The sequence below is a fragment of the Thalassophryne amazonica genome, chromosome 1 (genome assembly GCF_902500255.1).
Source record: "Thalassophryne amazonica chromosome 1, fThaAma1.1, whole genome shotgun sequence".
NCBI lineage: Eukaryota > Metazoa > Chordata > Actinopteri > Batrachoidiformes > Batrachoididae > Thalassophryne > Thalassophryne amazonica.
Window position 1 is genome coordinate 159,925,049 of NC_047103.1, and position 14,302 is coordinate 159,939,350.

Genomic DNA, 14,302 nt, shown 5'->3' on the forward strand with positions numbered 1-14,302 from the left:
GCGTGACCGCGAAGACTTCGCATCACGCTCCATATCAGCTAAGTGGTTACACAGGAGCTGCACGAGTGTGTGATTGGAGGTGGAGGTGCTCTGTTGTGAAAGTGTAGTGACACGGACCCACAACAGGGGGCGCAAATGAACGGCCAATAGATGAGCCAAAAAGTAACAATTTAATGTTGTGAAACGTGCACAACGAATATACAGACAACCTCAGAATATAATTACAGTCAAATCACAAAGGTGACGTGTGGGCAGGCTCGAGGATAGAAGACGTCTGTCCTGAGATGAACCGGAACCACACGATTTCCTCCGCCACCGAACCCAGAGAATACTGGAGCCACCAAGTCCCGAATTCCCAGGTGATCACCGTCCCCGACTGTCGGATCTGGTACTGCTGGCGAGAACAAAGACAGTCAAGTGTGGGTGTGTGTACACCCAGTAACAATAACGGTGGGAATGCCACCTCCACCTCTCACTCAATATGCTGATGTGTTTGCAGTGATCCCTCAGAGAAAAAGAGTGCCGTCCTGCACTCACTCAGCTTCCACAAAACAAGGAACCGGTACGCCTGCAAACACTCACAATGTACAGATTACAGATAAACACAAAAAGGCTGAGGATATTACCTACAATGAAGTACGATATCTCGGCAACGAGGTGGAGATGACGTCTGGTCTTTATGGAGTGTGATGATGAAGAATGTGTGACAGCTGTCAGGAATTAATGAGTGACAGCTGTCACTCCCGGCTGTGTCCGTGGCGGCAGCGCCCTCTCGTGCCTGAAGCCCGCACTTCAGGCAGGGCTCCCTTTGGTGGTGGGCCAGCAGTACCTCTTCTGGCGGCCCACACAACATGCTCCCTCCTTAAAGAACATTTATCTGTGAGTGGACTACTGAGTGTGCGGATTCACACTCACCTGGATTTTCTCTGTTCTCTGCCAGCAGTACCAGGGTCGACAGCCGAAGGCAGAGGCCACCTGGGGACTCTGGACTTGGCGGCTCCGGTGTTCTTCAGGCCCGTTGGTGGTGGAAGCTGTGTGGGAATCAGCTCTTCTCTCACCAGAGGTCTTCTATCTTCGAGCCTGCCCACACGTCACCTGGTGTATAATTGGCAATCCATATTTCTGTCTGTATTCCGTTGTGTGTTTCCACAACATTAAATTGTTACTCGTTGGCTTATCCATTGTCCGTTCCTTAGCGCCCCCTGTTGTGGGTCCGTGTCACGACACCTTCCCAACAGGAATGTGCCGAAAAAGTACTGACGTACATGTCTCCTGCCATTTTTGTGTAAGACAGACAACGTCCCAGATCAACAAAGCCTTCACGTTGGAAATGATCTGGTTGTTTCAGCCTGTCGATCAGCGCTCGTAGCGCGGCGCGCTCTCAGCAGCTGTGGGCGGTCTTTAAACCGGCTGGAGCACTCCTTAATCTGTGTAATCCCCATAAAATCGTCCCTGAAAGCCAACAGAATTTTCCGAATGGTGTCCACCTGGAGGTCTCTCACAGTTTCTGGAAAAAATTGATGCAGCAGAGCTCCAAATCGTTCAGACATTTATTCGCAATAAAAATCCGACGAGAGGGGTGGACCACTGCTCACACAAAGCCTGCTCACAGGCGAATGACGCAACCGACAGGCGTGAAAAAACTCACGCATGCGCACGAAGGTTCAAGCTTGGCAGATGCAATCACACGTGATTCAAATCTATATGGTTTTTGAAAAAAATAAAAAGGTCCGATACTTTTCTAACAGACCTCGTATTCCTATATTCAGGTGGGGAACAATCTTTTCAAATGTTTTCACACCTCTATAAGGAAAACAGTAGCACGGTTTGTTTGGTTTTGGTTGTTTTTGGGTTGTTTTCTTTTTGTTCTTTTTTTGTTCTTTTTTGTTTGTTTTTTTGCTTCAGGAACTTTTTCTCCATCTATCCTCACATTACAGCATAGACTTTTAGTTAAATTTTTACATGGTGTTTAAAACATCTCATTTACATCATAGTAGATTCATACTGGAATATTATTGTACAATCCAAAAAATCAGTTCCGACTCAAAAAAAATTCATGGTCCACTTCATGGCACTATGCGGTCCATTAGTGGGCCACGCCCCAATTGTTAAGAAACACTGGTTTAAAGTATTATTAGTAATTAGAGGATTTAAGACAGAAGGCAGAATAAATGGAGCTGTTACATAATAAATCAATGAGAGCATGAACTTCAGCTTTAAAAAGTAGACCAGATGATGATGTAAAGTTAAAAATTCAACCAGGACCCAACACACACTGCGAAGCAGTAGGGACAGCAGGGACAAAACATGGGAGAAAAATGAATTATAAATTAGACATCTGTACCTACACTCATTCAGAAGCTGTTTGGATGCAACAAATCTTTCAAATCACAAAAAGTTAAATGTCCAACATGGTGGTGGTGCATCTAATTTTAGCTTGCTGGGTCACGTTATGTAGGTGTATGAAATTCTTTCTTAAATAAATTGTTTTAGTTTACACTCTGTTGTAAGACAACACTCGATACAACAATTAATTCTTTTCAAATGATTTATAATATTATATAATTAAATAATATTATTAAATAGTATTTATTAACGGTTTGTCTCTACATACATAACTCAAAAACTTGAGGAAACATTTTTACACAATTTTGTGACAACATGGACGAGTTGATCACAGTTACCTAGAGAGATTCCTACATTTTAATAAAATAGTGTTTCTTTTTTGTTAACATTTAACAGCAACAACAGTTTTGTTAATCTCTTTTGGGAGCAAAACAACCAGCCTTGTGACATCACAAAGTGCGGGGGGGAAAGCACATAAAGCAGCCTTACATGTTTGTAGTGTTTGGCTGGAACAACGAAGTATAGGTTTAGAGTGAGTTGGTAAACTACGGGCACACCACCGCACGCTTTTCTATAACTTGGCTACAGTTTAAGTGCCCCATATTCATGGTCTTGCTCACTTTTTGATAATCTCGCCTCTTTTGGTCAATACATAAATGCACTTTGTCCTTGAAACACACATTGTCGCATCTCAACGACCAAGAACTGCAGAGAAGGGAAACACATAACTTAGAGAAGTATTTCACATTGATCTGATCAAGTTTTGTTACTTATTGAGCCAATTTGTGTAAGTGAATTACACATTGTAGGCAGTAAATGGCTGGTGGAGGAAATAGAGTGTCTGTTTGTGTTTTCATTGAGTGGACAAATGCAATCATCTCTATTTTATTTGTGACGCTTTCACAACACGTTGTTTAAAGATACATGGCAAAATCAACTTTCACTACTAAAAACATGTGAGCCAATAATGTTTTCAGCACGTGATCATCACCTCGTGATGCACTGCTACGCAGTTGGTGATTTTATTAAATACTTCATCTTTGCAGTTTTAACATTTTAAATCTCCTTTAAATAATAAAAATGCTGTATTTACTTGGTGTAGTTGTGTCATCTGGTTTCACAAAACTATGTTGTTTAAATGGGGAAAGCAAGTTGTAACAAATTGTTACAATTAACTATGTTTCCCATTTAGGCAACCATGTTTTCTGGGACCTGTTGTCATAACTAGATTAAGTAAATTAGGCCAGACTGAATGTGCCGTTTGGTTACATGGCTACAGTATTCACTCAATACTGAAAGCAATTCAGTTCAATTTCAATTCAATTTATTACACATTTATATAGCTATAAAGCATTCGAGGAACATTGTTGAAAGTGGGATGAAACCCAGACATGTACAAACAGCTTTGGGTTTGTGTTGTAACCTAGAAGTACTATTTACTCAAATAATTTCAATATGTTACATTCAATTTTTAAATGATGAAGACCTAATGTGATGAGTAATTACTTACTAAATATCAGAGAAACCCTTAATGTTGTTTGAAAAACATCTAATAAATAAAATTAGTTCAACTGCAGGTTTAATTATAATAGTTATGATAGTGGTAACAATAATTTATTTAATGCAATTCTAAATTTAAGAAATCCAGTTGAACAACCTGCATCGTTCATCTCTCCTTTAATTGTTGCTCACAGACTGGATGGTATTATATATTGTAGGAAAATGTCTAATTATAAGAGCTGGGCTCTTTGTGCATTAATGGGCCTGTTCTAAAAGGCATGAAGTGGCCTCAACTGTCAAATCAATTGTGCGATTGCAGATAGTTGGTTTATGCTGCCTGGCTGTGATATTCTTGTACTGCATATGATTTTTTTTTTTTTTTTTTTGAAGCCATTATATTTATAACGTTCATTATATGATTAATACTGTAGTTCTGTATCCAGTTTAAGGGGTTAAATCTTATTTTCTGTCTCTTCAGCGCTCCCTCCAAACAAAAGGCAAGCTTTGAATGGCACGTGCTCCCGGGCATCAGTCATCTGTTGCCTAGCAACCAACACAACAGAAAAGCACCTGTGGCTCTGAATAGAAGCCTGTAGTTCCCCCCACGTCCACGAATTAGTCTGGAGGTGGAACAAAAAAAAAAAATAAGAATAAATAAATAAATGAATTAAAAAATAGATCAATAATCCTCACTGGTATATAAGTAAAAGATAATTTAAATACTTTGTCTGCTCAAGATGATTCTCCTTCATGGAGCAGGTTTTGATGCTTCTGCAGGCCTAAAAGTACAATATTCCCATTGAACAGACATCTTATCATTTAAAACAATATTAATCATACGGACTGTTCTACTATTTTGCTGTTTAATACGAGTATTAGAAAATGAATCATGCAGTTATTATATGCAATTTGGACAATGTACTCTCAGTCACACTTGAGAAAAAAAAATAACAAAATAAAAATTTGGTTTTAGTTAAATTAAAAACAAAACACGCTGTTGTGCAGTCATGTCTTACCAATAATAAATTGTTAAAAATAATTGGGCAAAACGCATAATAATAAAATTAACAAAAAGACACCCGTTTTGATTATTGAAGATTTTGTTTTTCTTTTTTTTTTTAGTTTTATGTAGTGTAAACTGTAATTTTATTTTAAACTGTAATGTAAAAATAAAATATTTGAAGAGGCCTCGCCTTGTGGGGGAAATTATGACCAAGTTTATTTTTTAAACATCTTATACTAAACCTAAATTTGACATAAACGTGTAGAATTAAAATCTAAAATAGTTAGCTATCTTAACTGGCACCGTTTTTTGGCATATTTATTTTTCAGCTTCACCAAATCTGTTTGACAGTCATTTTAAGGTCTCGCGCTCGACGTCATCGTCCCTGTATGCAAATCACGTCCTGCGCTCGAGCCTCACCATTGGTCGCCTCGTGCTCATTTAGCTGCTGTCAGAGCGCGAGACCCGGTGCGCGTTAACTTTCCAGCTGCAACCTAAGAGTCAAACTGTCTCGTTCTTTCGCCGACGGATGACAGAGCGAAAGGGAGATAAGAGAGGAGGGGAAAAAAAAACAGGGCGAAAAGTTGAAGAGGATCTGAACCCGAGCCTCGCGCCTCCTTTTTATCTGTTCCCCGGAGGAGCAGCCTGAATGTTCGTGCGCACGTGAGTCGGCGGAGCTCAGGTGAATGTTCAGTATGATGATGGAGACGGACCTGCACTCCCCCGTGCTGCCCCAGACCAACCCGTCCCACCCGGGGGGACACGCTGGGGGAGGAGGCGGCGGCAAAGTCCCGCAGGAAAGAATCAAGAGACCCATGAACGCCTTCATGGTGTGGTCCCGGGGCCAGCGGAGGAAGATGGCCCAGGAGAACCCCAAGATGCACAACTCCGAGATCAGCAAGCGGCTGGGCGCCGAGTGGAAGGTGATGACGGAGGCGGAGAAGAGGCCGTTCATCGACGAGGCCAAGCGGCTCCGGGCCATGCACATGAAGGAACACCCGGACTACAAGTACCGGCCGCGCCGGAAGACCAAGACGCTCCTGAAGAAGGACAAGTACTCTCTGGCCGGCGGGCTGCTCGGCTCCTCCGCGGCCGTCGGGATGAGCGGCCAGCGGCTGGAGAGCCCCGGCGGGGGCCTCGTGGGGGCCAACACGGGCTACGCTGCGCACGTGAACGGCTGGGCGAACGGCGCGTATTCCGGCCAGGTGGCGGCGGCGGCGGCTCACGCAATCATGCAGGAAGCGCAGCTGGCGTACACGCAACACCCGGGCAACGGGGCGCACTCGCACCACCCCCCGCACCATCACCCGCACCACCACCACCCGCACAACCCGCAGCCCGTGCACAGGTACGACATGAGCGCGCTCTCTTACAGCCCCATCTCGAACTCTCAGAGCTACATGAGCGCGTCCCCTCCGGGCTACGGCGGGATCACCGGCTACACCCACCAGCACCAGAGCTCCCCGGTGTCCGGAGCCATAGGCGGGACTCTGGGCTCGCTGGTGAAGTCTGAGCCCAGCGTCAGCCCCCCGGTGTCCACGGCGCGCGCACCTCCGCCGCCGTGCTCCACGGGGGACCTGCGGGACATGATCAGCATGTACCTGCCGGGCGGGGATCCGGCGGGAGGAGACTCGGCGTCCGTGCAGGGCAGACTGCACGTGCTGCACCCGCAGTACTACCAGAGCAGCGGCTCGGCTCCGGTCAATGGCACCGTCCCGCTGACCCACATCTGACTGTGTAAATGTAACCGACCGAATGTTTGCTGCTGACGTGTAAATTAAAGGCCATAAAAATGCAATTACGCTGAACAGACTCTGATTTGAATTTAGTTTCACTGATGGAGCTCATGGAAAGCACATCCCGTTTGTTTTTTTTGCTCTCTGGAACGGAGCATGCCAACTTCTGATGCGATTTAATTTATAATCCGTGAAGGCTGGTGCATTTTTGTGAAGGTTATTTTCCCGTTTTTTTTTTTTTTTTTTTTTTTTTTTTCCCCTGTGGATTTGAAGGCCCCAGTTGTGTGAAGGAAGAACGTGTGGAGATTTTTTTTTCCTTAAAAAAGAAAAAAGTTTTAAAGTTGCGATGAAATTTAATTCACGGTTTTAATGCTTGTAAACGTCTAACTCGGTGTAAATTGTTTTTGTTGTTGTAAAATCTTTACATTTTGAATAAATAGGCCTACTGAAAACAATTTTATGCAATTGTAAATAATTGACAAAATAAATGCTCCAATTTTCAGGCAAGAAAAAAAATTGACATAAATAAATTTTTCAGAATCTATTTTGGAGAAACTGTTAATTTTTTAATTTATTTTTTTGACAAACGTTTGAATTTCAGTTGCCTATCAATTGTTACTAATTTATTTTTCATGTTTTCTCCAGTTATTTTTACCATTTAAAAGTGGTGAAACTGATCGCTTGCAATACTTAGAAGTTTTATTCATTTATTTATTTTTCTGAAACAGTTATTTTTGTCTGAATTGTAAAGGAGGTAGAATAAATTGATCAAACCCACTAAATTGCTTATAATGATAACCAAATTTGGTCGTTCATTTCATGACCGTAAATTTGTTAGATTACACTGAGATGGATGTCACAATGGAAATTGTTTAGGTTTTTTGTTTGTTTGTTTCAAAGAATGAAGTAGTGAACAATTCTCCCAGATATAACAATAAATTGTTGTATAAGTGATTTTTTTTTTATTTATTTATCTCTGTTTGTTCCACTAAACCCATACTGTTAAATAATCTTAAATATCAGCAGCATTTTCAAATATAAAATTGCATATTTTGCCATTTGGTAGCTTATTAATTTTACTTAATAAAATGTCCGGTCTGTTAATCACATACTAGATACCTGGCATTTCTCTAAAAATATTACCATTTTATTTATTTATTTCAGTTGTTACTTTGTAATAAGATAAAAAAAAAAAAAAAATAACCTGCAACATGCTTTAGTGTAGGCTGTGAATTATTTATTTATTTATTCATTTTAAACTGATAATGATAATGGGCACACAAACCTTGTCTTGGGTCTAGACTTTCATCTCACGTTAAATATTCATTTCTGACATATTGTTTGCGTTGTAAAAATTCAGTTTGACCATTTTTCAGCAGATAAATAACCTTTCTGTAAACTGCATTGTGTAATTATAGCAGCTCTTTAATTTTTGAATTCCTTAATCATTTCTGCTTCCTATTTGGCCATCCTGATAAGAACTGAAGTCGGACTTTGTCTTCTGGTTCTGTTGCTTGTAATCTTGTTCTCAAGGGCAAAGCCAAGTTTAACTTTTTTTTTTTGTCATGTTCTTCAGGGTCATGACCTCAGTAATCTTGATCTCAAGCAACAGTAAATCTGAGAGTATCCAGTGCCCAGCGCCCTTCGCTGGCTCCACTTCAGCATGGTCCACCTGCAGCCCTCACCCCACTTCTTTAAATCTGGAGCCCAGTCATCCACCGCCACCCCCTGAATTCTAAAGTTTTTCTGCTTGTTAAATGGTTTCCTTCTTGAAGTTTGATGGCTGAATCATTGGTGGCCCTGAGGTGGAATGAATGAGCAGCGGAGGAGGAGGACAAGGGGGGGTGCAGAGGTTTTTGTGTTGTTGGAGAAAAGGGGATTAGTCCTGGTTTAAGGTGGGGGCAGCCCGGGGGTCACTCTGACAAAAGGCCCAGCAAACAACACCCCTGTATTTATTATCAAACTAAATCCTACTGCGAATTTACTTTAAAACAAGATGGAAATCTGATGTAAATGAGGTAGTTTACCTGAAATAAAGCAGAACTCTCAGAATTTAGTGTAATTACTGTTATTTAGCTCAGAATAAGGAAATTTATAGTATAAGTTTTTATGTTTAATTTACAGTAATTTGAGGTGGTTTACATACATCTTCAACCGTATCCAGGATCAGGTCGCAAGGGTGGTTTATATATTAATCATATTCTGTTTTCTCTTACAAATATAATAATATAATTTCCAAGCAATTCAATATTTATAGGCATGCTTTACTGAGTAACTTTTTATATGTATAGCACAAACAGAATCCACAGTTTTGCTGAGCAGCACAATTATAGTAAATGATAACTATGGATTAAATATATTTTACATGCTTGAACTCTTTTGCTCAGACTTCAAATCAGACTTTAGTTAAAAAAAAAAAAAAATTCTGAAAACCACATTCCTTGAGAGGTGGGGATTATTTCTCAAACTTTATTGTGTGTGTGTGTGTGTGTGTGTGTGTGTGTGTGTGTGTGTGTGTGTGTGTGTGTGTGTGTGTGTGTGTGTGTGCGTGCATGTGTGTGTGTGTGTGTTTGAGTATTATCTTGATTTCATTAAAGGCTGAAAATAAGTTTTAAAGATTGTTTTTGAATGGCTCTGCAAGAAAAATGGATTTGGAAAAATACATTTTATTCGAGCCTGTTCCCTGCTGGTTACATTAGCATAAAAGCATATAACTCTTTTTAAGGTGATTATTTACTCAGTATGATTAGGTATTAGTAGAAATATTTGTCCTGAATACTGCAAAATCTGTCTGCTGGATCTTCAGTTTCCATCAACTCCAAAGTTGCAAGATTAATAATGGGCTCACTTCACCTTTTGATTCCTGCACATCATACGTTCCACACCTGTCCCAAGGAGAAGCAGTTCATTAAACCTTGTGGCATGAGAAGTTTTCAGTTTCAATTTATTTTCATTTATATAGCTCCAAATCACAACAAAGTTGCCTCCAGGGGCTTCACACAAGTAATGTCTAACCTTACCAGAGAAGTTTTCATTTTTAAATATTAGTTGGCAGGGGTGGTGGTAGGGGTGGTGGTCAAGTGGTTAGTGCACTTGGTTTCGGTGCGGCAGGTTCCCCGTTCAAATCCCACCCCTGCCACATTTCTCCATGTAATGTGGAGTTGTGTCAATTCAACATGCAGATCTACCTTGGATTTGCTGTGGCGACCCCGAGTACAAACAAGGGAGCAGCCGAAGGGTCTTACTTTTAAATAATATTAGTTAAGGTTAGGGTTAGTTAATATCAACTGTAACTGCAAAGGTCTTGGAGGAGACTGACACGAAATCATCAGAAATAATTATCAGGTTTTATGGAATATTGCTTTAAAAACTTGTATGATTTATTTACCTAATTTACATTACAATGTAAGTGCTGAGTTATTACTGTATCCAGATAACATTTGTTGTGGAATTGGAACTATCTCACCACAAATTCACCGTATATGAATTTGGTCCAGGATGCCTCCAAGGTTGAGCAGTGAGGCTTTTGTCCATGTGGTCATACCCCTACACCCACCCATGTGCATGTTTTCATCCCACTCCTCATCTTCTCTTTGGCGGACACCACTGCAGCATAACCCTGTGCACCCACGCCCCCATCCCGCATGCTCCCAATGTCCTAAACGTGGCTAATCGGCATCAGTTTATCATGCCTCTGCATATTTCCCTCCCTTTCCTCCTATAAAAACCCTCACCTCCGATGTTGGACCCGGTTCTGTCATGGGAGATTACGGGGGACCGATTGCGCAAGACGGAATGTGGCGCGAAGAGATTAAGCCGGGATGCAATAGAAAATAGCATTGGGGCCAACGGTTTCTTCGCGAGGGGCCTTATCGTGCAATTACACGTTGACACGTTTTAACCATTTTTCAGCCTCTTAATCCGAGGGCCCCCTCCTCCCCTTCCCTTTTCCAAAAGAAGACCTATTGGTGCGGAGGGAGCCTCAGCTGCTCTCCATTTCTCTCCGACTCTCTCATCACTCTGCTTATTTTCCACTTTTTTGTCTTTCCTTAACACTTTCTAAACATTTCAAAACCTTACACAGAAAAAAAAAAATCTACAAATTTATAATGAAATTAGGAGAGATGATAGTAGTAGAAACCTCACTGGGATAAGCAACATAATGTATTGGAAGTGCAGTAATCTTTATAAAGCAAATTAACAAAAGCAGTGTGATTCCATAGAACTATTTAAACAAGAGTATTTCTCAAAGTCAAAGTGCATCAACAGGGAGGAAGAAAGACGCAAAGGCTGGACATTGTTATATTCAATACTGACATATATTTCTATTTTAGTTGAAATATTTGCATTATCTTGGGCATAACGAAATCACTTGGTTGAAATTTGATCCTTGGCATAATGGAAGTTGCTGAGGTTCTTGTGTTATTAAACTGGAGCAATTGTGTGATGTGTGCGTAAGCTCATCCTAGCTGTTGTGTGTGTGTGTGTGTAAAATGCACAGGCTTGTATTATTTGCTTTGGTGATCAAATATCATTGATTTCTACGAAACTCAACTAGACTTCCAAAGCACCGCAAATTGTACGAGGCCCTACGAAGACCAATTCTGGTTCATGTCCGGATGAAGTTCAGTAAGTATTAATTAGGGCAACCATCCCCAAACTTAAGAACACCGGGGGGGGGCACTTTGAAACCTGAAAACTATCTGCTCCCCCCAAACTCTTTAATCGCTATTTTGATTGACACATGAGACTAAGAAGTATATATACAATATGTTAAACTAGGTCAGTTAAATGAGGAATAACATAGTTAATTTCATGGCTTTGTTTCATTACTCTTGTTTACCTTTTAAAAATAACTACTTTTTAAAGGTAATTTTAAACATTTCATTTAAACAAAACTGAAAATCAATCAATCAATCAATCAGTTTTTTTCTATAGCGCCAAATCACAACAAACAGTTGCCCCAAGGCGCTTTATATTGTAAGGCAAGGCCATACAATAACTATGTAAAACCCCAACGGTCAAAACGACCCCCTGTGAGCAAGCACTTGGCTACAGTGGGAAGGAAAAACTCCCTTTTAACAGGAAGAAACCTCCAGCAGAACCAGGCTCAGGGAGGGGCAGTCTTCTGCTGGGACTGGTTGGGGGCTGAGGGAGAGAACCAGGAAAAAGACATGCTGTGGAGGGGAGCAGAGATCGATCACTAATGATTAAAAGCAGAGTGGTGCATACAGAGCAAAAAGAGAAAGAAACAGTGCATCATGGGAACCCCCAGGCAGTCTACATCTATAGCAGCATAACTAAGGGATGGTTCAGGGTCACCTGATCCAGCCCTAACTATAAGCTTTAGCAAAAAGGAAAGTTTTAAGCCTAATCTTAAAAGTAGAGAGGGTGTCTGTCTCCCTGATCAAAGGAGTTTATTACCTACTTACTTTAAATTACCACACGTGGGTCATGAGAGGTATCTTCATGGTCTATCAGGGGCTGTGACTCGCCCACAATACCTTTGCAGCCTTTCAGGGGGCTGCAGCCTACACTTTGAAAACCTCTAAATTAGGGTCTTGAGTCTTCTGTCTTCTCTGTAAATTAGAGGACCCACACTGTTGTAAGGGTCTTCATTTGTATTTGTTGTAAAAAAAACAAAAAACAAAACAAAACATTTGTCTCAGGATTTGGACACTTCTACACTCTAAGAAATGAAACACAGGTTTTAAATGTAATTAATACTATTATTTTCAATATACTTGCAATTGTTAATTTTACGGATTTAAGTAATAATATTTCATTTGATTTAATTAATTTCAACTACAATATTGTTTTGCACTTAATTGACAATGTTATGTGGAAAACGTTGTCTTAACTTTATCAATGAAATTCAACATTTTATTTCTTATAGTGTATAGAGTTGAATGCAGATATTCACATCTCATCCTTACTGCTGGTGTGCTGTATTTGCTTTATTCTTCATTTGTACACAAATCACATGTATTCCCACGATGCATTTCATGTAGTCTCATATGAAAAGTAAAGCAGAATATTTTGTACCTCTTCCTATCAATTCTGTGCACATCTTGGATGGCAACCTTGGATGGTTGAATTCATTCATTCATTCATTCATTCATTCATTCATTCATTCATTCATTCAACCACCCAGCAACACAAGTGGTCCCGCCCCACCTGTTAATGTAACCATATATCTGCTCTAGCCAGGTAACAGGTGAGTATCCCCTTGGCTTTCTCTAGCTGTTGGGGGTCCTCAACACCAAGGGACCTGCATGCTGGATCATACCCTCAAAAAAGGAGTTAGATATCTCCTAGCTGATGTCCCTCACAATTAAAGCGATACTCCTCATGTAAAACCCTAAGTAACCCTTTGTTTGACACAGTCATTCCAATGATACGTCAGGATCCGGTTAAGAGACAGAATAGCAAAGACATTAAGTCAACCAAAGGTGATGACAAAATGTTTTTGGTACAAGGTCCCACCAAAGTATCTGCTGCACCTCTGGAATATCTTTTGTCAAATAAGCCGTTACTTAGGGAGACTCGGACGAGGAGTACTATAAGTATATAGCTCTGACATGTTGACCTGTGGTTCCCTTCCCAGAGCGTGATCCAGTGTGCAGGTGCCTCAGTATTGAGGAGCCCAGAAACTGAAAAACAGCAAAGGGTCGCCCACAATTCACCTGGCTGGAGCAAATATGTGGCTGCTTTAGAGAGTTGTCTACCTGGTTGTGATGCCTTTTGAACCCAGATGGTTCCATAGTGTGGTCACAAGGCATCGGCGCACCTGTTTTCATCACATTATGAAAGTCACAAGTGCACGGCAAAGACACGTGCCATTCGCATGGCATAAAGTACACATTTTCACCACATGATGTTCTCTAATAAACTTAAATTTGTGTCTGTAGAGTGGATGTGTGTTTTGGTGCAGGAGACTTCCAGGCCAAGCTCTTGTTTAAAACTCTGTGTTAGCAGAAAATGTCCGTAATATATTCCCACCTACTTAAATTTAAGTGCTCAGAGGCAGAGAATCCAAAGTTTTGACACATTTTAACCATGAAAGCATAGCAAATAAGTTAATTCTGCTTTAGTCACGCTAAATGTAAAACTTAAATGAACTCTGATTATTCCCCAGACTTTAATAACATGCCATTGAGGGTTTTTTTTTTTTTTTTTCATAGTCCCCAGGCATCAAACAGACTGCATGGTGCGTTGTTGTGCCATGTTTCTCAATTCAATTAGAGCCTTTCATGACAATCAATTAGGGAGTGCCCCATGGATCTCCCCGGGGGCCTATAATCATCACACACCGTCTGCTCAGACAGGCACTGGAGAGTCCCACATGACTTGTGAGGATGCTTCTGTGCATCACTGGGAACCATGATGACAGTATATGAGTATTTCTGTTGTGCTAAATCTTAATTTTTCTTTCTTAAATTTTACTTGTCTGCAATTTTCAAGCACTTTACCTGGAAGAGACTGAAGTTTTAATGTCAGTTTGTCTTTTTCATTCCTGGTAAATCTTACTAGAGGGAGCTTAGATTGTTTTTTTGATGCAACATCCCGTCAAATGTGGAGACATGGAGTCTCATTCCAATTACTTCAAGGCAGCTACAAACTCCTTTTTTTATTTAATTTTCTGGAACTTGGATTAAAAGGTTACTTACCATTATGGTGAAGCACATATCCTCTGTACACTGTAATCTTGGCATGT

The 14,302-nt window shown here is 40.7% G+C and overlaps 1 protein-coding gene and 1 long non-coding RNA gene across 2 annotated transcripts in view; both read left to right on the top strand.

The window, feature by feature from the left end:
* Positions 1-14,302, top strand: part of LOC117516794 — a 134,777-nt gene that overhangs the window by 29,579 nt on the left and 90,896 nt on the right. The gene's annotated exons all lie outside the window — the stretch shown is intronic.
* sox1b (SRY-box transcription factor 1b) lies at positions 5,419-6,645 on the top strand. Its single transcript, XM_034177630.1, has one exon. The coding sequence runs from the start codon at positions 5,536-5,538 to the stop codon at positions 6,580-6,582; it is 1,047 nt and encodes a 348-aa protein (XP_034033521.1). The 5' UTR covers positions 5,419-5,535; the 3' UTR covers positions 6,583-6,645.

Coding starts and splice junctions, on each gene's coding strand:
- sox1b (XM_034177630.1), top strand. CDS start 5,536: ATGTTCAGTATGATGATGGAGACGGACCTGCACTCCCCCGTGCTGCCC.